The 25,678-nt window shown below is 36.6% G+C and overlaps 1 protein-coding gene across 1 annotated transcript in view; it reads right to left on the reverse strand.

The window, feature by feature from the left end:
* The window catches only part of Neto1 (neuropilin and tolloid like 1), a 138,297-nt gene extending 112,819 nt beyond the window's left edge, over positions 1–25,478 (reverse strand). The window contains exons 1-4 of the mRNA XM_052155444.1: positions 25,320–25,478; positions 23,263–23,316; positions 22,882–23,019; positions 16,805–17,053 (exon numbers count right to left, since the gene is read on the reverse strand). Coding sequence (XP_052011404.1) covers positions 16,805–17,053; positions 22,882–23,019; positions 23,263–23,316; positions 25,320–25,347 — 469 coding nt within the window. The 5' untranslated portion in view covers positions 25,348–25,478. The remainder of the gene's footprint in view (positions 1–16,804; positions 17,054–22,881; positions 23,020–23,262; positions 23,317–25,319) is intronic.
* Positions 25,479–25,678: the final 200 nt, after the last annotated feature.

Below are 25,678 nucleotides of genomic sequence, written 5' to 3' on the forward strand. Positions count from 1 at the left end.
TTTTAGCTAATACTGAGGTCTAAAATCCTAAAATCACCATGCTTTTCTAAGACAAAACCGGGTGGTATTTGTCCAGTGTACAGGGACCTCCAGAAAAGGCAAACTGAGCTAACCTAAGGCTCATTCTATGTTGGCACTCATAGCTAAGGAAATGCAGTTAAGTGAAGGCATACTTCCTTCCTTCTGAAGTCTAGTAAAAAAGGCAAAACTTATTAAAACAACATCAACTTACAGGATCTATTAAATGATTCATGTACAGGAAGGATGGAGGGGCTATACTATCGTGCATGCAACTTATAGGAAAGTTAACTTTATGAAAGTAAGTTCACAAGAATATACAGTAGTAACTGTGGGGAAAATATTCAAAATGAAGGAAGTCAAATAAATAAAGAAAACAAATCTTGAATTGCGGTTTAGCATGCTCTACCTATTAGTAACACTGATTAAATTAACTCTTTTCCCATGAAATGTATAAACTGTACATACATGAATAATGTAAAAATTGTCTTTAAAGGTTTTTAATTGATTCATAAAATAAAATTGTAAATGTGTATATGAAATTATCAAATGACTAAAAAATGGAAATTCTAAGTAGTAATATTAATATTTATTTCTAATGGGATTATGTGAATATCTCTGTGTGCATTGCTTACATGTGTTTGCATATACAGGACAGTAGTGGTTGAGTTGATGGTATAGGTCTGCTCTTCCTCTGCTGCACTTAGTCTTCTTTTTTTTTATTTTTTTTTAATTTTTTATTCGATATAATTTATTTACATTTCAAATGATTTCCCCTTTTCTAGCCCCCCACTCCCCGAAAGTCCCGTAAGCCCCCTTCTCTTCCCCTGTCCTCCCACCCACCCCTTCCCACTTCCCCGTTCTGGTTTTGCTGAATACTGCTTCACTGAGTCTTTCCAGAACAAGGGGCCACTCCTCCTTTCTTCTTGTACCTCATTTGATGTGTGGATTATGTTTTGGGTATTCCAGTTTTCTAGGTTAATATCCACTTATTAGTGAGTGCATACCATGATTCACCTTTTGAGTCTGGGTTACCTCACTTAGTATGATGTTCTCTAGCTCCATCCATTTGCTTAAGAATTTCATGAATTCATTGTTTCTAATGGCTGAATAGTACTCCATTGTGTAGATATACTACATTTTTTGCATCCACTCTTCTGTTGAGGGATATATATATAAAGAACTCAAGAAGTTAGACTCCAGAAAACCGAACAACCCTATTAAAAAATGGGGTACAGAGTTAAACAAAGAATTCTCACCTGAAGAACTTCGGTTGGTGGAGAAGCATCTTAAAAAATGCTCAACTTCATTAGTCATTAGGGAAATGCAAATCAAAACAACCCTTACACCAGTCAGAATGGCTAAGATTAAAAACTCAGGAGACAGCAGGTGTTGGAGAGGGTGTGGAGAAAGAGGAACACTCCTCCACTGCTGGTGGGGTTGCAAATTGGTACAACTACTCTGGAAATCAGTCTGGCAGTTCCTCCGAAAACTGGGCACCTCACTTCCAGAAGATCCTGCTATACCACTCCTGGGCATATACCCAGAGGATTCCCCACCATGTAATAAGGATACATGCTCTACTATGTTCATAGCAGCCCTATTTATAATTGCCAGATGCTAGTCTTCTTTCTTAAAGCACAATCTCTCACTGAATCAGGAGTTCACCAATTCATCAAATCTAATTATGCAGTAAGTTCCACAGATCCTCCTTTCACCATGCCACTAGGACAGGGCTTATCAGCATGAGGAGTATGCTTGCATTTTCTTGAGTGTTGTATATCAAAAATTACAACCCCATGCTTTCATAGTATGCATTTTACAAATGGAATTATTTTATCAGCCCTGATATTGAGGGTTAATGATAATGTGGAATTAATGAAAAAAAGTTATTCAAATTAAGATTCAGAAATTCCAGGTGATTTTTGGTCAAATTGCTATAAGAGGACAAGAGCTGTTGTGAATGGAAAGGGACAGACAGACAGACCACGCATACACACTCAAATCTATCTATATCTATATCTATATCTATATCCATATCTATATCTATATCCACATCCACATCCACATCCACATCCACATCCACATCCACATCCACATCCACATCCACATCCACATCCACATCCATATCCATATCCATATCTGAAACATTAAATACTTTTGGAGCATAAGAGAAATATATACATATATATAATATATATGTACATGTATGTATAATGCACACACATATGTGTATCATATATTCATATACATGCAAACACAGACACACACACACACACACGGTTCTAAATCTAAGGTCTGAAAGATTCCCAGAAAGTTCATAAAGGAAAGAAAAATCGGACTGTGAGCTGTTAATCATGAAAATGAATGCACTTGTTTACTCTGGAACACAATATCGAAATCGTATTCAAATCTCATCTATGTTAGTGATATGAACTTTTGTATATCATTTAAGCATTTTACATATTTAATTTGTGAAATTCTGAACTTATATGAAATTAATATGTCTCACAGGTGGCTGGTAAAAATGCTACATGATAATGCATGCAAAGTGCTTATTTTAATATCTGGAATGTAATAAAAATTCAATAATTCATTATTATTAAGATGAATTTCTTATAATGAGACTTTTAGAAAGCAGGAATCACTGCTTAATTATGTCATATTTCACCTGAATTAATTTTGAATGACTACATTTATCACATTATTCTGCAGGGCAATTTTTGAATAACTTGCAAAGGTATATTGGCTAGTTAATATAATCAAATACATTTGAAGCAATGAAGAAGCTTTATAACTATGTAAGATATAAATAATTTGAGATAGCTAGAGTTATGCACATAATAGATATTAGGATATTTAATTAGATATTTGATAATTAGGATACATTCTTAATTAGATAAAAATAAGTGGGGAGATTTCTGAAAGAAAACATGACAAAGGTATTCAGAAAGAAAAGTTAAAAGACGAAGTGATATATTTCTCAATATTTTTTTTCATTTTTATGCATTATAGTTTGTATCTATGCAGTGCCTTTCAAAAATGTTCCGAGAAAGCTCTTTAACCAGCATCGGGAGAGCATTTGGCTACATAAATCAAAATATTTTTCTCTTTAATTTAAAAATCAATGTGCAGTATAAAAATCTGCCTACCCTCAAAGAAAAGCAAATGTCAGTTGGTAAATTAGATCTATAAGGAAAGAAGCCAAGAATGAATTGAAGGTAAAAATTTTTAAATACCTAATTTTATCTTTTAATTTGCTAACACAAGGGACCTGGCTCACATTCAAGGTCTGTCTTTTTAAAAATATATAAGTATCATGATTCACTTGACTTTTCTCCTTAGTTCTCCCCTAAACTGTGCTTTATCTTTTTTGGCCACAATTTTCACTCAGCTCTAAACTCCTCCTATGCACTCAAAGGTATTTAATTGACTAATCTCTCAACATATTTCAAAATAAAGGAAACACTTTCTAAGACTTGGTTCTCCAGGGCAAATTTTACCACAACTTAATCAAGGAAAAAACCATTGACACTTCACTTTTTAAACACTACTACTGAATTTCTTACAGACTTTTTCTAATTCCGGGTTTCTTTTACAGCTCATCACATCAGACCGTTTCTTTTACAGCTCATCACATCAGACCGTGCTATCAGCACTGCCTGCATTCTCTTACCCGGTAGCTTTCACTGTGCTTTGATTGTATGTGTCTTGTATCTGTGCTTCTGTGTTCTCTGTCAGGCTTCCCTCACATCCAGACAAATTATCCTATCATAAAATACAGCCTCGAATTTCACTATTCAATCAACCCATTATTGTGTTTCCCACTTCTAAAGTCACATGTGTGAATCTTTTGCTTGTCTCCCAGAGTCCTTAATCATAGGAATCAAAGTACTAACTTCTTAGTCTTAACTTCTCCCCTTCCAAAGTCGCATACTACAAATGGTTTTCACTACAAAATAGACATCAATACATCAGCATTTCTTCTCAAATATGGAGTCTTACACAGTATTTCTTCTTTGATTATTGATCCTTGCCCTTTCTTTCACAACCTCAACAAGGAATGCACACAAAATTTATGAAGTGCCAGCTATTGCCTACAACTTCTGAGTCTGGATTGTAAAGGTGTATTACAAGGTCCCCTTTGTTCCAAGCATGGTGTCAATCTAAGGAAAGACTATTTTGTTGTAATTCTATTCAGGGAGACATGACTGGTTATGGATGCATGGGTACATGAATACTCCTCATCCATCTCAGTGAAATGAGGGAATGCTTTGGGAAGAAGCAGCTCTGACCCACAGGAATCTCGGCTCATCTAGTTTATACTCTCACTTTGCCTGAAGCATACATGATACTGTGCTCATACCAACGTACTCTATAAGTTGGAGATAAACATTTATTTTTTTTAAATGCTGTTAAGCTCAAGACAAAATTCTACATTTCATTAAAGTACCTATCTCAGCATATAACAAAAAGCTGGAGGCACGTAGGTGCCAGTTACCACCTGTTCTGCTTAAAGGGTCTGTGCAATATGAGCCAGAGGTCTACAAATGCTCTCACCTGATGCTAAGGTAGCAACATGCACAACTATACTTGTCAGGTTCTGAGATAAAAAATTAAAAAGTTACAGAAAATAAAGTAAATGGAATGGATCTGACTCTAGGTTCACAGAAAATGGTGTGATGGGAATTGTTTATATTTTATGATCTATGATACATCCAGCAACGATATCAGCACATATACTATGAGAATATGTGTGGTAAAATAAATTACTACAAAGAGAAAAACATTAAGCCCTACACAAACAGACTCCAAAAAATGTCGCATCATATTGTTAAAATCCTTAGAAAGAATGATTACACAGTATTTTTTAAAGGGAAAATCTTTAACACAAAATGTTTCTAGTTAGGTGCAATTAATTATGGCCAGGACAAATGTGTAACATTTTGTGTGTGAATGGAACTAGAATTTAGCCATATTCATTGTCTCTTGGTTATGGAAGATTTCAAAATTAGGTAATGAGAACATATTAATAACATTTTGCCTTAACAGAAAGTTGGACTTTGCAGTACAAACATTTGGTAATTTCAAAGAGAATACTTAAAAGCTGTAGTGAAAGGAAAAAAAAAACTTTTCCAATCTAAGATGAACATTAAAAAATCCAGTCCAGTGAGCAGAAATGCCAGTGGTAATAGTCCGCACAACAAACTAACACTTGTTCTATTTATAGAATTTGCATTGAGGAATTGTTTATAGTTCATATGCAAGTGGACATATAATATTTTCTAGATGCGTGGGAACAGCTCAAAAGCATTAAACAGGGCTGGCAGCATCAAGAAATATGATTCCTATGCAGAGCTTAAGGAAGGAGCAGGCAGAAGACTGTGAGAGGGAAATGTAAGACTTGGAGTTGTCAAGGAACAAAGTGTACAGTCCTGGAGAAATTCCTGCAAGCAGAATCAGAATCCAGGAGAAAAAGGCCTGCCATGGAAATGATACTGAAGTGACAAAAGTGCTGTCAACTGCAAATCACCATGATCACTGTTTGAAAGTAACCTCATTATTTTGTTTTAGAGTAAGAGGCAAATGTTACTTGAAAATAGTTATGAAGACAAAGCAATGTGCTCCTCAACACATAAAACTGGCTATCTTTTTCCTAAGAGTTAAGTCACTGACAGCAGGAGACCTCTGCAGAGCCAATGCATTTTCTGCTGCTGCCATATTTATATATATAATCTTTTTGTATTGCTTGTCCTTGTCACAGCAGCTCTCAGCTGTGTTTCCCTATCAGTCCTGCCAAAAGCCACTCCGCTTTCTGCTTTGTTCACATCTGCCAGGGGAAATCACATTCTCTCAGATGAAAGTTTTTGCTGATTTCTTACCTTCCCTGTTATATGATTCTCCCTCCGTATCTCTTAGTGAAACCCCTTGGAGTTCTTTAGTGCTGTTTTCTGAAGAAATGCTTCCAGGGAGAACATCATCTGATTTGGATTGCGATCAACTCAGAGTAGAAGTGACATATTTATGACTAATATGTCCTCCTGTCTAAAACAGTCAACTATAACTCTGTTGTGGGCTCATGTTCTGCTAGGTGTGAAATGTCATGCTGAATTAGAATCCCTCTGTTGCTCCTAGGCCAGACTGGGTGAAATGAGTTGTCTGAAAGGGACTGTGAAGAGAAAAGTGCCATAAGGGACACAGAGAATTTCAGGCAAGTCAGCAGAGCTGTGGACTGGCGGGAAACTAGCCAACAGAGCAGGCAGGAACAGACAGCCCTGGTTGCTGAAGCAAATTCATCAGGCAGATATGCCACAGAGGCAGAGCCTTAAAGGGTGCCAGTTCCCACAAATAGCTATTATTTGTCAAAAGCAAAATTACCACCATCCCATGTACATCTCTGAAAAGGGGGTTGCAGATTTTTTTTTGGTGGGAATTGCAGTCAAATTTGTGCATAAAGATGGGATTCACATAAAATCAAATGATGTAAAATACAAACAAAGAAACAAACACACACACATCTAGATACACATTATTAATTTTTATGCAGAAAATTCAGAGTAAAAGGACATTATGAAAAGGGTTATTTTAACATTTGAACTGGAAGTAAGCATCTGTTCTCTGTCTCCATAGCTAATGTCTTACTTTAGTTACCCTTTCTTCATCATCCGTATTCAACACACCCTTTAAACATTTAGTTTCAGGCTACATGTGAATTCTGTTACAACTGCAACAATACACCACAATATCAGTGGCTTTAGACACATTGAAACTATTATATCTACAAGTCAGGGTCATCTGTATTTTCTCTTTGGAAGAGCTGAAGGGAGAATCACTCTACCTGCCTTCCAGTTTCTGGAGGCTGGCCACATTCCTTGGTATGTGGCTTTTCATCTTCAAAGGGCAGAATAACCTGTTCTATTTCTTAAGCTGTGATCTGACCGAGACATTTTGCTTTATTCTTTCACACTGAAGGACTTGGTGTTAGTTCCCTGTGACTTCACATGAGACACAGGAGAATCTTCCCATCGTGAAGTCAGGTGTATATCAACATTCAGGCCATGGGGGTCAGCTTTATTTTCTCTGTTATTTACCATGATAATTTCAGAGGTTTCAAAATCAAAGACATGGACATCTTGGTTTATTAGGTTTTTTTTTTCTCTTTCACCTGTAGATCTCTGACACATCAAGACAGATTTCTATGGCAAAGGCAGACTGTGTTCCCTCCTTCACGGTACCCAAAGTTCCCAGCCTATTAGAGCATCAACTCAAAGCCAGGGTTGCTTTCAGTTGTCAGTATCTGCATCCTCTAAATCAGCTGTTTTGTGGTTACGAATAGGATGTTCTCTGAGGTACAACTTTACTCCATCTCTGAACATATAATATTCAAGAGACATGTTACTTGACTCAAAAACAGAATGGTGATGTGGTAGGTATAGCATAACATTCCTTCCCAATAGAAGTAGAAAACAGAGAGTGAAAAAAATATCACCAGTATAAATAAAATTTGAAATCCAGCTGAAGAATTCCATTTCGTTTTATTGAGTTTCTGGGAATTACCTGCAATTCAACTAACTATTTCTATACTAAGGGCTGTATTGCAACTGCAGAATCTGCATGGTTCAGTCTATTATACCAATCATATTTGAGTTTGAATCTTGTTTGGAAATAGTGGGTGGGGCATTCTCTTTTATTTTACTATCTTTCTATCACCTGTAGCTCACAAGGGGAATGTTTCTGCTGATACACATTCTCAACAACTGTGCCTCCCGTGGATATCATAGAATTTATTTAGCTTTTCTTACGTGTCCTTGAGAGACTTTTCCAAACTATTATGATCCTTATTTTTGGCTTCTGCTATAATGACTGAGGTGATTTATCAAATTGTATCCAGAATCTCTCTCTCTCTCTCTCTCTCTCTCTCTCTCTCTCTCTCTCTCTCTCTCTCTCTCTCTCTCTCTAAAGAAGTGATTATTTGTGATCTTTAATACTGTGATCCCACTTTGTGATGAGTTCGAGAAGTGATTTCCAACTTCCATTTGCTCTTTTTGGAATGTGTGTGTGTGTGTGTGTGTGTGTGTGTGTGTGTATGTGTGTGTGTGTATTTGTAAGGAATTGTCCATGTTGCCTTTTGAGACACACTCCACCCCCTTATTTATTACCTTGGAGTTCACCAAGGCTAAATTGGCAATCCCAGAGGTACCCCATGTCTCTGTCACTATAGCACTAGAATTACGAGTACAGTCCACATACCTAATTTTTAAAATCTGAGTTCTGGAAATCAAGTCTTGGCCTTTATTTATGCATATATGGCAAGCGTTTACTGACTGGGCTATGTCCCGAATCCATCTGTTTGTTCTGGATTCCCATTTCCTTTAAGGTAAGCTTTTCTAGTTATATCCAAAATTACCTAAATTTTAATTGACAGTGAATTTCTTAAAACTGTAAGTAAATGTTAAAAGTTCCACCTTACATGTAAGTCTGGAAAATGACTAAATTCAACAGTGATTCCATTCCTCTCATTTCCAAATTCTTGTTCCTGATTTCCTGTGAATCTTAATTACCAGATTTCAATTTTCATATTTTACCAATATTTTACTTAGGTATGTATATGTTCTAAAAAGCATTAATGTTTTTTCCCATGAGCCTTACTTCCTCAGAAATCCCAAATGACAGTCAGTTTATGCCATGTGTAATCCAACAGTCCACTTAAACAATGTAAACTTTTTCTGTAGTATATTTCTCAAAATGCTTCCAGATTTTTAACACTGTTAATTCCTATTCCATTTTGAAGATTTTTTTTTCTTTTTTTCTTTCTTTCTTTTTTTTTTTTTTGATTTTTTTTCAAGACAGGGTTTCTCTGTGTAGCCCTGGCTGTCCTGGAACTCACTCTGTAGGCCAGGCTGGCCTCGAACTCAGAGATCCGCCTGACTCTGCCTCCCAGAGTGCTGGGATTACAGATGTGAGCCACCACCGCCCGGCTTGAAGATATTTTTATAGCAACATTTTACTTCCAAGAAGTAAAATCACTATTTGTCTCACACCAATGTTGGAATAAATTACCACAAACTTTGTGGTTGGTTTTAAGGAACTCAAGAATATTATTTTGCATTTTTGGATATTAGAAGTCTGAAATGTCAGTCATGCTTTCAGGGGATGTATTGAATAATCCATTTGTTCTCATTTTCTGTTTCTAGAAACTGCCTATCATCTTGCTTTTTTTTTTCATCCTCCTTTAAAGCTCACTGGGTCTTCATTACATCACCACATGTGACTCAAAGTCTTCTGGCTCTTTAGTGCAAAAGAAACAAATTTGAGCTTTGTTCTGCCAACTCAGAAAATCTAGAATAATCCCCCAGTATTAAATTTGACTGATACATGTCTTAAATAAGGCATATTGCCTATGATTCTAACTCCTCTTTGACATATAATGACCCATTCATGGATGTATGGGATTCCTGAAAAACATATTTGGGGAGGAGGGAGAAGAGCATATCCTGACCATTTACTACGACTACGACTACGACTACGACTATGACTACGACTACTACTACAAAAGATAAAAACAAAACAGGTATGATCACAGATAATGAATCAATTGTATGTTTGCCATAAATGAGTCATAGGGTAGTTTTATCATCATGATCAACAGAGTGGACAAGAAACATCCACTAAATAAGTGGCTAAGAGAGTGAGATGACAATCAACTTAAGGTGTGCATTCAATTAAAGTACAGAACTGCAAGTCTTTCTTCTATAGCTGTAATGACATCAAACACTAAAATAGAGAGCTATTTTCTTATAATTCCTTAAGTCATTTCATACACAACTAAATTAAAAATAAGCCTCAATCTGTATGTAAAATGCTACAGAAGACAATGATTTAAATATAAAGATTTAAAGATATTTTCTTAGGCAAAATATATATGAAATTCATAAATTGAAGTGTATATTTATTAAAAATGCAATGATAAACCTAATGTTCTTCAATGGATTATGGTAAAGATTACACTAGTAACTTCTTCCAACTATACTGGACATAAAATGTGCTGAAATGTACTACCAATACCTTTGTTCTATGTTTTACTTTGGTCAGATTTCTTGAGTTTTTAAATTGTTGCTATGTATCTTAACAATTAAAATGGAGGCTAAATGTTAGGGACTTAATGATGGTGTGGATGCAGAGGTTATCTCATAACCTGTTGAGGCATGGTCTCCACTTAGCTTATCCGACCTCCTTTCTATACATTAATACCAGGCCCATTCCTACTGTTAAGCCTCCTCTAGGAGATTAGACAATATCCCTCTCTCTCTGAGCTGAACTACTTACAGCAGCCTTAGATAAAGATGCATGTTTGCAGTGACTAGATGCAACTCGTAGTACAGATAAACCTCGAAGGAAGATAGATGATAAAGAGGATGAAATTGAGTTATACCTTAATGAAGATACTTTCATTTCCTCTTGAATATTAACAAGTGAAGAATGTGTTTAAACACAGGGTTATATACATACAGAATCATGTCAACAGGAACAGATAGAAGAGATGAACAATAGAGCAACTGTCTACTTAATGAAGAGTTGGGCAACGAAGGCATACATTTTAAGAGATGAACAAGAGAGTGAAGAAAACATTGTTAACTTAAAGACATTTCTGACAACATGAGAAAAGTGATTTTTTCAAGTAATAGACTGTAGTGACCTGGGATATGGTACTGTAGGTTTCTCTTACTAACTTCCTTAATACAACTACACTAAAAGAAATTCCAATATATGTGATAAAATTATGGTAATAATCACTACTCTTTGCAGAAGGCACATCAGCATAGAGTTCACAGCTATATAAACTGATAAGGAAAGAAGAGCTTAAAATCATGAGGAGTTTACAAGCCAGTCAGTGAGTTCTCCCAAGTCCTTTCTATGTGAATTCTATGTGAAGTTTTTTCTTTTTTCTTTTTTCTTTTTCTTTTCTTTTTTTTTTGTATGAAGGTGTAAGTGAAGGTTCAGAACTCTAAAGTCTTTTTTTTTTCAAATTCAAAGAAGATCCATAACTATGGTGAGATCTTTGCGGCCCAATTGAAGGACATACCATGTTTCAAACAATCACTGCAAACAGCACACCCACACCTGGACACTATCTGTCCTAGACAAGCTGATATCTGTATTGTACAGGAAACTGCTCAGCAATCTTTCCTTTCCTTTTATGTTGCTTTCAGTGTTCTCTGCACAGATGGGAGCTAATCCTGGAAAGTCTCTCCCACTCTCAAGTTCTCTCCTGAACACCCACCTATACCAAGCAGCAGTTTCATCTTGCTGACTTTCTCAACTCTCAGCCTGAGTCTTCTATAATCTATCGATGAGATGAACCAGTTAATGGTCTGGCTGAGTGAGAAGTAGGAACAGAAGAATTGAGTCTCACATGACCATCAATGCTACCTGCTCCACACTTAAAATTTTTGTTACCATGCTTCAAGTTTTGCATCTTGATTCTTAAAACAATATGTCAAATATGAAATATGACTCAACTCAATTTTGTAGTTCATAGGAGTTCCTAAGATGAAGTGAAACCAGTTTGAGTCAATATTGTAAACATGATAGTTTAAAAAAAACCACTAATATAAAAATAATATGTTTGTTTGTATGCTTGTTTTACAAATCTTAGACTTATAAAATTTCTATCATTCAGGTAAAAGTCAATCCAATCTATAAAGAAATTATTTTTACTTTATATCAGGATAGATACCAGAACTGTAATTATCTACCTCTAAGTGATCACCTGTGCTGCTGAGAAAAGAGTCAGTCTTTTCTAGGGATGGGGCTCCTGCTAAGTTATTCAGTCCTAGTGCTTAGCCCTAAGTGCATCTACATACATGTAGTGTTAGAGGAAGCTGTACTGATAACTACATATGTATGTCGATATAGTTTGTGCTTCTGTGCATATATGTGTATATGTAAAAATAGTAATTGAAGAGGTTTTGACCTTGAAAGGGAGTGGGGAAAGGATTTCTCAAGCATCTGGGGGAAGATGTGAATACAGTGTAAAAATACTCATTTGCAAAGTTCTCAAAAACTAATCTAAATTTTTGGTTAAGTATCCATAACTATACATTCACTCTTGTCATAAACAGGAGGATAAAGTTGCATGAAATAGTCGAGGAAACATTAAAAGCAACCCTATTTCTATTCAATAGTACACTTCATCTACTGTGTATAGGGGTATGTTAGAAACACTTGGCTTAAACCCCTGCTGACAGTGTACTCTTTGAAGTCAATCAGCATGTAGTTTGCAAGAGGCTAGGATTCAGCCTACTGTCCCTAAAAGACTTTGAGCTTCTTAGATGAAAGGTGTTATTTAAGTACAAAGTATCACAAACATCTCAGAGTATTTAAAAACTCTACTCACTTCAATGGGGGTGACTAACTCAACTTCACCTCTGTTACTGTGAGGTATAGAACTTTAGCTAAGCTTTTTTTTTTTTTATTTTTTTTAAGTAGGGTGTATGTAACTCCTCATGAGAATAGTATAGAAAAATATCATCAAAAGTTGAAAATTTTATGTTTTACCTTCTTTGTCTGGAAATAACAGGCAAAAAAAAATATTCACTTGTGTTCAATGGAAAGAAACGTAAAAGACTAGCAAAATATACGTGTAACTGAAGGAAAAAAAGGTTGCCTTCCCCAGAAATATAACCTCCAGGGTGTTTTTGTTCACTGATGTAGTCAAGAGTACCTGCCACCGATTGAAGATATCCAATGGTATAGTTATGTTAATGCCACTGATCAAGGAGGTTTCCAATGGTACAGCTATGCTTTTCTCTGATTAAGTTAGATTTTCTAGTGGGAAAGGAAACCATGCCAAGGAAGCAGCTGGCTGCGGAGAAGTGCTATTCCTTGCTCAAAAGGCTTTCTTAGGTTGAATTTACAAAATGTGGAATTGAGAAACAACATTCTTCATTTAAAACTATTTAACTAGAGTAGCTCCTATTTATATTTTTATCTTAAATCATTTGTTTATACAAATAATACCAAAATTATAGAATCTGCTTCAGAGGGACCTTAAACTTTTACTGATATCTCTAAGTTATATTTTAATATAGTTCTATCCAAAAATACCCCTCTTTTGCCATTCCATACCTGGGTTACCCATTATTATGAATTTGATGTACATTATTACAGTTTTATTCAAGGTATTATAAATATTACTAGTTATTTGAGTTTCTGTGTTGTTTAAGTATTTTTAGTGAGACACCCTGTTAAATGAGCAAATATACAGTTTTCAAACACTGTACATGTTATATGTTTAATATGATTTCTTGTTGAATTGGCTGTGAGTTATCATATTGTACAAAGTGTAGTCCTTAACATTTTTCACATCTTAGCACTTAGCACTGGTGTTTCATTTTGATTTGGTTTGGTTTGGTTTGGTTGAGATAGCATTTCTCTGCCTAGCCCTGACTGGCACGGAGCTTGCTACACAGACCAGGTTGGCTTTGAAGTCATAGATATCTACATGCTTCTGCCTCCTCAGTGTTGAGATTACATGTCTGTGCCACCACACTCAGCCACAGCAACATAGATCTGTTCTTGAAACCCAGAAAATGTATGGCTGTTATGTATGCACTTCACAGGATGCAAGGGAAATCTCCCTAAGTTCCTCCTCTGTGAAGTACTCAGAGGCTCTGTGCACATCGGCACTTGTTTATGTTTCATGCAAACCCTAGAACCTGAACTCCTTGATTGCTGCCTCATCTTTACTGTAATTTTTAGATATGCTAGACAGTAGTCCTGGGTGATTCATCCCTGTACTCAAGACCTGAATGATGACACAGGTCAGTGAACCATCAGTAAACTAAACACTAAAGAAACATTAACATGTTTAGGAAGAACAGAACACCTCCCTCAACATCATTTCCATGATATTTTTGTTGGCTGTCTCCCCACCCTTCCTATCCTATCCTGGTGGACTGATTTTCAGACATCACTAAGAATTCAAAGCCCAAACACTAGGGCCAGCAGGAGCTAGAGATGAAAAGGCTATTTATTTTATTTTTGAAGTGAGTAAAAAAGAAAGTCAAACAGTCAGATATTAAGAAATAGAAACAATTTTGGAGTGAGTGAAGGCACAATTTAACATGCTAGCAACGAAAGATGGAAGCGGGAAGATAGAAAGATAGGAGAGGATATGACAATAAGAAAGAGGAGTTTAAGTTCTAAAGCAGCTCTGGAAATTTGATGCATACCATAGTGACAAACTACCAAGTACCTTAGCTCAGTTATGTAAAATCTATCTATTACGGAATTTGGCATCAAAACTCAGAATGCTCATAGAATCCCCTTGGGTTCAGTCATCAGTTCATAAGCTGGATATGCAGGAAAGTCTGCATGTGGGAAACATTACACTCTCAGATCCTGAAATCCTGGCTGGAAATGTATCCAAATGAAAATGTATTCAGATTTTAGATTGTGATACATAAGAGAAGTTGCCTGATGTTTCTGCTGTTATTTCTTCCAGTATATATTTTATGATTATCATCAGAAATGGACAATTTAGCAAAAGCAATCTGACATAGGATTAGTTTTTCCTTCATGATAACACGTACAAAACCCACCAAAAGCATAGACAGAGTACATACTTCCAAACTATCTAGGATACTTGTTTCCCAATAACATAAAATATTCTTATTTTTTAAGAATGCATGGTCTGATTCATTTTTTAAAAGTAACTATAGGACAATTGAAATCTTTTAAACATTCAAACAGTTTTTATCCAGAACTATATACTGGTTGATGTATACTTAAACAATTCTAAGGTATTCAATAATATTCATTTCAATATTATTTTTAGTTTTTTACAAAATAATGTAGCAAAAGGTAAAAATATTATGGGCTATGTCTAAGGTCAATGGCATGGAAAAGAAAACTAAAGCCAGACCTGTAGACCTTGCCTGGCCCTGAAGCTGCTGTGCCTGCCTCCCCATGCCCTCTGCTGAACCAGGTTCCAGCCTTAGACCTGGTGAGTTGGCCCTCCCTCTCCACTCTGGTTATTGTTATGAAAAGGTGATATTTACAATCATTAATGCAACCAGCGGAACTCTTTCATCCTCAGTTTTGCCAGCTTACCATGCATGTCAAACAACCAAGTAAAATTTAAACAAAGTGAGAAGGAAATCAGGACTCTAGGTTGAAATGCTTTTTCTGCGTCTGCCTATTCTTCCTTGCTTCCTTAATCCCTCATTCTTATGAGGAATGAGCTGCAGGTTGCTTTGACATACTTACTAGGCCTTCCATAATACATCTTCTGAAACCATGAAAGCAGTGTTGCCCCCCTTCTTATGGTCCTACTGATTGTCTGAAGACAATAGTTCTCCTGAATTTATCTAGTAAAGACGAACCCAAGGGTATTGGTAAGTCATTCTAGTTTCCTGATAATTTTCTCATAAGTTTTCTTCTGACTGAGTTGTTCCTGGTAATGAAACACTGTAGTAAACATGAAGGCTGTAGTTCCAACTAACCCACAGAAATAACTGATACTCAGATTCCCCTATGACTATTGGAAACCTGGGATAACAGAGAGGCGCCATGATTTATGTTGTGCCACAGAAGCTGGCAGGGTAGATGATGTTGCTTTGTTGTTAATCATTTGAAATATAAATAAAAAATATATTGAATAAAAAAAAAGGTTCTGGCTGATGTGAAATTTTTTTTTTAGAAGAGTATACTTTCAAACCCTGGACATTATATTCACAATCAAAAAACTCATATTGAAAATATACTCATAAAACTCTAATGTAAGCATTTCTATTATAGGTTATATTCAAAATACTCACAAATAATACATTTAAAAATCCAACAAAAATATGCTAGCCAAGATAGTATAGAGGTCATGAACACATGCGATAGTAACTTTAAAGATTTTGCTTATATTGCATGTTTCTTCTTGTTTACGTAACTGGAATAAAATAACACACACAAAGTGATAAGTCTGTCAACATGTGTAAGTTTTGTGCTGTGTGTAATTTGAGTGATTTTCTTCAATTTGAAAAAACAATGGCTTCACTTCATCAAATATGTATTAATGAATATGGAATGATTTTTGAGGTTTATCAATATAATAATATATTTTTGTAGTAACAAAAGACAACTTTTAAGAAAATGAGCCTGTCACCATCACAGAATCCTTTGAATATCTGATGAAAATCAACATAATCTATAATTCTGTGAGTACTTCTAGTTCCAGCTAGACTTTAGAGTGAGTGGCTAGCTCCCATTGGCTCCTGTTTTCTTTTCTTCAAACCTCTGCAAGATTTCCATTTCTAAAAAGAAATTAGGCTATTGTGTGTCAGGATGCCTTTGACTTATAAATAATAATATTAAGAACAGATACATTTTTATTTTCAAGTTCTTAAATTTTATTTTAATGAACATCCTTTTTAATACTTTTTAATTGTCTTTTAAAGTTTAGTGAGATCCTACCTAGAATTAGTTTCCATATGACAGATTGTCTATCAGATTACACATTTCAGTATAATGGAAGTTAATTTGATTAGTTGTGTTCCAGTTGACCACATGGACTTCTGATTCTTTCTTTAGTAAATGATAGCTAAGGTTTTGTGATATTTTTTTCAGGATTTGTAAAGCATAAGGAAAGGAGTTTTTTACAGATTGTATTTTAACCATAATTGGAAAATTCACTGAAAATTTTAACACTTACAAAAGATCTTTTTACTATGAAAATAAAAAAGGAAAGGGGGAGAAAAGCAAGACAAAATTGAAAAAAGAAGCTTTTACTTACCAGGTGTGAAATTATACCGAGCTGAAAATCCCATAGACTCCAGCTCGCCATCAGCAAAAAATTTAATCCACAGAAATCTTCCACTAGATTTTATTACAGGTGGATTCTGTTGTCCACAGAACCTTCCAATTATTGGAGAAAAGCCAAAGGGTCCATCTCGAACTTCAATATGATCAAATTTGCACTCCCAAGATGGTTCGATTGAGTATTTTTCATCAAAATAAAGTTCAATGCACTGCCTTGGGGCAGCTGTAAATAACAAAAGAAAGATTACATGTAGAAAACAGTTTCTTAACTCTTGAGGCTAATTTACTGATTCTACATCAGGTCCTATTTGTATAGTGTCAATAGAACTCAGTAGAAGAGTTACAGGGAAATGCACAGAAAGGAGATGCTTACTGATGCAGGGATATGTTCACTAAAAAGCACGTAAGGGTTGGCCTTAAAACTGATGATGTTGTAATGTGAAATGACTGACAAGGAGCAAACCCCAAGTCAGCAGTGCTGATAGCTCATGTTAGGAGAAGGAGGGGTGTAGTTCTCTCTCTTCTTAGAATCTGCAGTTCTCACATGAAAGATCAGAAACCACTTGAGAATTATTACCCAGGCAGCTATGTAACTACTCAAGTAGTTGCCACCAGATGCATATGCAAGGTTCTAAAGATAATGGCTCCAGAAGGCAAAAGTGATCTCCTCATTCCAAGGCACTTGACAGATAAAGGTGTTGTGGACACCCCACTTCCATGATCTACCCCCTTCAGAATCAGCAGATCAAGGCACTTGGCATAGGTCTTCTTTTCTATGGCAAAGTCCTCTCCAATTGGGGTACATTTACTCACTCTGTTCCATGTCTAGACACCTATAAGTTAACTTCTGCTATGGGGGGGGGGTATTTGTTTGATTTCTATTGTTTGCTTTTGTTTTGTCTTGTTTTTCAGTGTGGGTTATTAAAAGCAAAGCCTGGCACATGATAAAGAATGTTCTACCACTAAGCTATATCTTCAGGCCTCTAAGACAATCTTCATTAGTAGAAATCCCTCTCTCAGTCTAATCATTAAAGACAAGAACTCTATTTGTTTCTTTTCATGGTACTTAAGTATAATATATGTCATTGAGAAGCTTTTTAAAGATTATTTTGAGTAAATTAAAACTAGTTTAATCTTTATAAATATTTCTATAGCTCTCTGAAGAATAGAAGCATCCTCTGGCTTAGCAACCATATAAATCAGCACATTAATACATATTTTAATATTCCCTCCTTCTTTTCCCTTTCATGACCAAAACAGTAATAATCACAATTCCCATTATACTCATCTAGGATGTTCCACAGTAGGCATAGCATTGCTAGAAATATCAGTGCACATAGAGTCAGTCCAGGAAATGCTGCTTCCTTGATGCCTTTAAGAAGAATTCTTGCTACCTGATCTCCTGCATGGGCTAACCCTTCCAAAAACATGGGCACATCAAACCCTGCTGCCTCTGTGGTTACTAACCATTGGTAGTGCCAGCTCTCCATGCTCCTCTGTTTCCTAAATGTATATAGATCACCACAAATAATGACCTAAAAATTAAATTTGTACAGGCTTTGATGTCAATGACTTATATAGAATTACGATAATTTAGAAATCAGAAACATTTGTAATAAAATAAAAACTTACTGGTCTTCAGCTCTAAAATTTAAAATCAGCACCAAAGAGGCCTACTTGTGTTATTCTCTAAAAAGGCTTTACTCGGTAAGATATTTCCAATTCATTATCCACTGAAAAAAAGACATTTATAATCCAAGCCACATTTTTTTTTTACATTAGATCTAAGGTCAAAAGAATGAGGAAGTATGAGAGAGTTGAAAGAATTTCCAATAAATTTCTAAAACTTCCAAATTGAAAAAATATTCTTTTAAGCTACCTGAGAAATCTTGGCTTTATTGAGCATATTACTCTACAAACAGAAAGATTTATGTTTAACGAATGGGATGTTTATAAACAGCATCAAGTGTATTACTTGAGAACATTGTAATCTACAGTATGAGTCTGCTTGTATATCTGATCTTTGATAAGTCAGAGGAAGATTTTAAGAAAATAAACTACTTCAGCTTATCAGTCATTTCTTTTAGATGCAAATAATATGTGGCAAAGGAAGAGCAAGCCTAGAGGACTGTCCTGTGCTGACTTACTCAGCATTCAGTATGTCACCTATCAGCTTGTGCTGGATCTCCTACGCTGGTCCTCAGCCAGCGAACTGCCATCATTTGCACAGAGTATGTTTCTTTTCCTTCTCCCTAAGGCCCTTACTGTCTGCAGCATGGAACACAGATCGCGTCCAGCAGCACACCCTCACGCAGCTTCCGGAGAATCCTGTTACTCACAGATGATTAGTTTCTCTTTCAGCCAGCATGCTGAAGCTAACCACACATAAGCTCATGGAAGAAAATTCCATGAGCTCAATTTTAGGAAATAGCAAATAACTTTTGAAAAAGTAAACATGCTATACAGAGTTGTTCTCATCGATGTACAAATGGTTGGTGACAGTATGAGTGAATTGAATCTGTCAGGTTTCAGATCTATAAACTCTCTTTTTCTTCTTCGCCGACTTGGTAGAGTCACAGCCCCCTTCACTCTATTTCCCCTACCGGATGTGCAACTGGAACCAAAGTTCCGTTAGATTTCCACCCATCTCTCTGAGGCTCTTGGGATACTGTGTCCATACACACTCATTTGCTATACAATCAGTAGACCTTGCTAATCTGATCGAGTGTTGATACCATTTGGAATCTACAAAAGGATCTTGCTCTCCATGATTGAGAGTATACATGACTTTGTTAAACACACTTTCGCTTATTTTCAGCAACCTAGCTATTTATTTATCCATCTTAGTTTTCTTTCTTGTTGCTATTATGAAATATCCTGGCAAAAGCAATTGGAATGGGAAAATGTTTATTAAACTCGTAGTTCCAAGTTAGAGCCCTCATTGTGAGAGAACATCCAGGTAGAAGGAACCTGATACAACTTGTTACATTGTATCCACAGGAATAGAAGGCAATAATAGAATGCACTGGCTCCGTCCTTTTACAATGAAGAGCCAGGCTAAAAAACAGTGTCAATCACTTTCAGGATGTGTCTCTTACTCACCTTACCCAATTATGAAAATCCCTCACAGATATACTCACAAACACAAACTAAGTCCTCCTAAACAATCCTCATTGAAACTACATTGTGTCAACAATAAAAAAATAATGATGCATTTCTTTCTAATTTTCAATTTACTTATTTTTCTACTGCTCCAACAATTCCTTTTAGAGATAATTATGTGTAATTTTCCTCTTAAAAAAATCCCTGATTACTATGGCCCCTGCATCCTCCATCTCCACGGACTGTTTCCTCTCAGTCTTCTACTGACTGGGAGACCGTTTCCTCGATCACTGTATTAACCACCAAGCTAAAGTCACAAGCAGACTTTTACTTGCTTCAAGCGATAAACACATATGCGTGTTTGCCTAGTTTTTTCTTGTAACAACTGCCACTTGGAAACTGATTCTTGAATCTCACTCACACATACTCCATGATATCCCTGCATGATTCCTCTCCTCATGGTAGCCTCCTTCTGGGAGCCATTGGGTCTCCCTATTCAGTCCATTCCCAAAATGTTATGTTGCAGAAACATAACACCCAACCTCTCTTAATTCATCAGATGCCAGTGCTCTGGATGGTGTTAAAATCCAACGGGATGATTTCACAATCAGATGGTGCTTGAGCCTCTGTCTCCAAAAAAGGCAATCTAGGGAAAGCTCCAGACATCTGCATTTTTAATACATTGAAATATTAGTCTTCTAAATGCTTCCTTCCAGTATTTTTATCCATATGAAACATTCACAGACAATCTCTGTATTTATATCCTATAAATATGAAGAATTGGCATAGAACTAAAAATCCACAGATTTGTTCACTCCAAAAGATACTCATGTATATGGCAAAATTGAGCATTTATCATCTTTTAAACCCAGTTATCTCCTATCGCACTCAATCATTTGCATTTCAATTTTCTAAATTCATGTCATTTCCTCCCTTTGTCCTGTCATCCCTGCCAACATCTGTAGTTTCAGGTTTATTGCCTTTATTTGGCTATTCACAGTAGCCCCTTGGTTAGTGTTTCTTTTCTTCAGTTACTTTTCCACTGTAGTCACACCTCATTAGTTCTCTGAATTCTTTCAGTGGTACTCCATTGCCTGCAGTTACTGTATGAATGTCCAAAGACTTGGCCTCTAGAATACAGATCTTTTTAGGATCATCTCCCTCTTGCCTGTTCATCTCTTTACTTTTTGAGGAGTCCTAGGGATCCCCACCTCTGCAATTTAGTACATGGTATTCTTAACGAAAGAAGACTACCACCTAGTATCCACAAACAATGAAGAATAACACCATAGTTCTATTTTTGTCTTGTTGATCCAGCTATCCTATATAAACCTTGAAGTCGCCCATTTGCTCTGACTTCCCAGCACCATAATTCTAGTATCTTGTAAGTTGTGTGCAATGCTTATAACAAGTCCATAAAGAGCTGCTACAACATCATTTGTACATGTGGAATGTTCGTGGGCTCACTAATAGCAGATATTCTCCTCCTTTCCTCACTTTATTTTGTCCTTGGTATAAATACAAAAATAAATGAGACTATATGAGTATATTACATTCAAAGCTGGTAGAACTTGTTAAGGCACCAAAGAAATACACGAGAAAACACAGCAAACAGGCAACACTCCATTTCTGAGTCAATTAATCTTTTAAATAAGATAAAACACTCTGACTCTCCTCCTTAAGAGTCTAACAATTTTTAAATTTTACTCTTTCAAATACAAGTATTTTAAATTTCAGTCAGACATTCAATTCATAATTCACAACATTATGTTATTTTCCTATGAGGAAGTGTTTTGGAATATAGTAAGTTCTTCAAAAGTTCATGATAGTTTAATTTAGATTATTAATAAATATATAACATGAACTTGATAAAAATATCAGCTGGCTTCAACCAAAGTGTTAATTTTCTAGCAATCCAAACTTCTAGTTATTTGTTTTAATTGGTTTGTTTTGTCCTATAAACATCAAAGTTTATATAGTTTTGGGTTATGTTTGATTTCAAAACAATCCCCACTTTGGACAATACAAGAAGAGGAAGGCTCCTGACTTATGTATGAAAATAAGAATTAAAAAAAATCATAAAATCAGGGAAACAGAAGTTAGAGATATTTTTGAATGATCTACTATGTGTTCATGAACCTGGCTTATGAGTGGACACTGAGCAGTCACATTTTTCTCATTACCATCACTTATGCTGCATCTGTACACGTTATAGATGATACCGAGTTCTAGGTTATCTCAACACTTAAAATTTAGCTTTCATCACTGGAACACATGATCACCTATTTTAAAGTTCCTTCTATATTTAACATATAGGTGGCTCAAACTCAGAAGAAATGCAAAATACTCAGAAGGGTGAATCTTCTTTTAGGTACTTTCTGTCCTTTAGATTGGGAAAAAGATGAAAACATCCTATGTTAGAACCCTGACTGACTTGAAAAATTGTATCATGTCACTTCCAAGTAACACACAGCTACAAAACTTCAGAAAAACATCATTACAGATCCCCCTTTGCCATTCACATGGTCTGTCTTGCTTGTTCACATTGAAGAAAACATTAGAAACATATCAGATATTATAATTATTGTTAAACTAGTAAAATACTAGTTTCTCAAAATGTCATAGATTGGCAAAGTCTGTCAAATACACAATAATTCTATTGTTTTAGAGTACTGCAAAATAATCTTTTAGGTTGTGGGTTTGTGTCATTTGCTAGATATTTGTCTATTTATAACCAATTTCTAATAATTTCAGTAATCACCCTGAATCTAGATTTATAATTATTTGTTCATGGAGAAATATTTTTGTTCAATATCTCCCAAATCAGCTTTGTAATGTCTCTGTTCACATCACATACTCAGAGACTCTCACGAGCCTGGAGAAGGCCGGGCTTGGGCGTGTCTCCCAGGCTTGGGCGTGTCTCCCAGGCTCTGCCTCTTCTGCTCTTACCTTCTATGATGTAGACACACTCTCTGTCTGGGGGATATTTGCTGGGATAATTGGGAGAGGTAAAGACACCTCCCTCTGCATGCTTTGTCCACGTTCCACACTGCACTGACTTCTGGGTTTCTGGGGTGATTTGTTTTTCTGTAAAACAGAACAAATTTTAAAAAGAGCCAACATTCAATGTTGTATAATATGAAAATAGATAAAATAGTCTCATATTATCCATAAGTAAATTAAATTTGAAATGGTCTTTTAGTCAAAGCCAATCAATTATATATACTATATGATGTTCAGGTATTCTGGAATATAATGCATTTAGTGAAATAAGAAAATGAAAAATAATTAAACATCTCCATTAGAACTTTTCCAAAGAAACATACATACCTGTTCCTTTCTTGGTTGCTCCAGAAGAATGGAGAATGATTAAACTTGCTATAACTGAAACAGAAAAGAATAATTAGAAGTTTAGAATTCACACACACACACACACACACACACACACAAATGACCAAATCTTATAAAACTATAATATAATTTGTAGATATGTTGATACCGAAATAGAATAGTGTTTTCATTACTAATCCTACAAATATGACTCAAAATTTAGGAAATCTAAGTCAAAGTGCTCCTATTTAGATTGGTCAATATTTAAACACTTCAAGGCTTGAGACCATGTTGCACTCTGCAAATGTTACACAGACTGCAAAGAGGATTCAAGATCTCTTAGTAAAGGGTTACTTCCTATGAGCTTGCCAGTGTCTTTCGAGATAATGGAGGCCACTAGCTAGCGGATAGAAAACTGAAGAGCCACGTCTCCATGATCCACCCTAACATATTGTTAATGAGCTTAGATATTAGAACATAAACAGTCCTGCAAAGCCTAGGACAGGTAGGATGTGAGAGCAGGAGGAAACAGATCCAAGTGGATTGGCACTTACTTTGAAACAGAACTACAGGAAGGGATTGGTTCCTTTGTCTTAGTCTAGCTTTTGTTACTTTCAAAACTCTACCAACTAGCTCTTTTTGTGACATTCTCCAGCTGTTCAAACCGTAATTTCTAACTTTTACTGTGATTCTAAATTGATGACTACCCAGAAGCAGACAATACTTTTGAGAACAGGGATTTCTAGAAGCAGGCACAGAGTCAGTGCGGGGTCAGACACTGGTCTGTGGCTGACCAGTGGATGTGCAATGCCACAGCAACCTAAACTTCTGTTTACTTATTCTTGCTTAACTCAGAAAAATGTCTAGAAAACCTGAACCTAGAAAACAGTTATAAACGTCTATTCTTAGTAATAACTAACATTTTGCCTTTGTCATTTTTATTATTTATTTTGACCAATTACATAAAAGACCTTCCTTTGCCCATTTCCACTTAAAATTAATTTAGGGAAAAGGAATGGGGACATAATTCAGTCATCTTATCTAAAGTACATCACAGGAGCTGAAGTATTGATGCCTAAAGATTATTCTCAGAAAAAAACATTTTCTGAGTCTTGACATTAAGTTTTGAGGAATTATAAATTGCAGTACTTTATAATTTGGCCAGGCCATCCATATACCCTTAAGAATCAAAGATTGTCGGTGTGTGGGGTATGTGTGTGTGTGTGTGTGTGTGTGTGTGTAGATCGTTTCTACCTCTTAACATGCTGTCATTCTACAACTCCCTCCCCCACCTACAGACACACAGAGGCAGAGGCTCCAGGCTTATCAGCATACACATTTGGCCTTCTTACCCTGTTTTTCACTCTTTTGATGGAATCACACAGTGGACCTGTACAGTGTGGAACTCGTGGATTAAGTGGATCTCTTAACTGACAGTGGCACAGGTTTTGCTTCATAGTGTGAGATCCTCAGCACATGTTTTCCGTTTTCTGACATTCTCTTTACTGACTTCTGAACCACTGGCCTCCACTCCTCCCCACCTCACCCCCAGGCTTGACCACACTCCCAAAGAGAATCAGAGCTATAGAGGGCAGCGGCTGCACTCCTCCTGAAGCACCTGGGTTCAGGTATACATTAGCTTACCTGGGGATGAAAGGTGGGCCCTTGAACCCCTGAACCCCACAAAGGAGGATTAGTTCTTCTTGCCCAGCATAGATCAACCCTGCTGCCTCCCTCTTTCCACCTGCGTCCTCTCTGGGGACCATCATCTCCCGCACGTGTCCACTTTTTTAACTACACGCTCCTCTGAACCACCCAGAGATCCTGCCTATGGAGAGATGGTTTCCCCTGACCAACTCTGAGGTCCAGCGCCACTCTGTGAGCCGCCCCCGCCAGGCTGTATGATGCTGCAGTACCGAAAGTTTACATCTGCCCCAGACTCCAAGGGACTGCGGGATCTGGCTGGAGTGGTTGGTAGGGCTTTTCCTGGCGCATGGGTCCAAGAGGAGAGGTGGCAGCACCCGGGGAACTGACTGGCACTCTGGAGAGGTACTCACTGTGAAACAAACTGCGTCCATAGATCATGTCTGTGCGTTACACCAGAGGCTCCGATCTCCACTAATTCCATTTAGAAACGGGGAGACTTCGGTGGTAGGGAGAGGATTGAGTCCAGAGATTTTAAATATGCAAACCACGGGTAAAATACAGTGCGGGGAAGCGACAGAGGAAAGGAAGCATCGGAACTGGTCTGTCTTCCGCCCTTGGTTGGCTCTCACCCTGGTTTGCTCTCTTACCGCCGCGAAGCCAGCATCTCCACCATGATGCTCGCATTACACCCGGGCGCCGACCGCCACCATGAGCACCGCCGCCGGCAGCGCCCTCCTCCTCTGCATCACCGCCGCCGCAGCTGTCAGGA

Source organism: Apodemus sylvaticus, chromosome 13, assembly GCF_947179515.1.
Source record: "Apodemus sylvaticus chromosome 13, mApoSyl1.1, whole genome shotgun sequence".
NCBI classification, from domain to species: Eukaryota; Metazoa; Chordata; class Mammalia; order Rodentia; family Muridae; genus Apodemus; species Apodemus sylvaticus.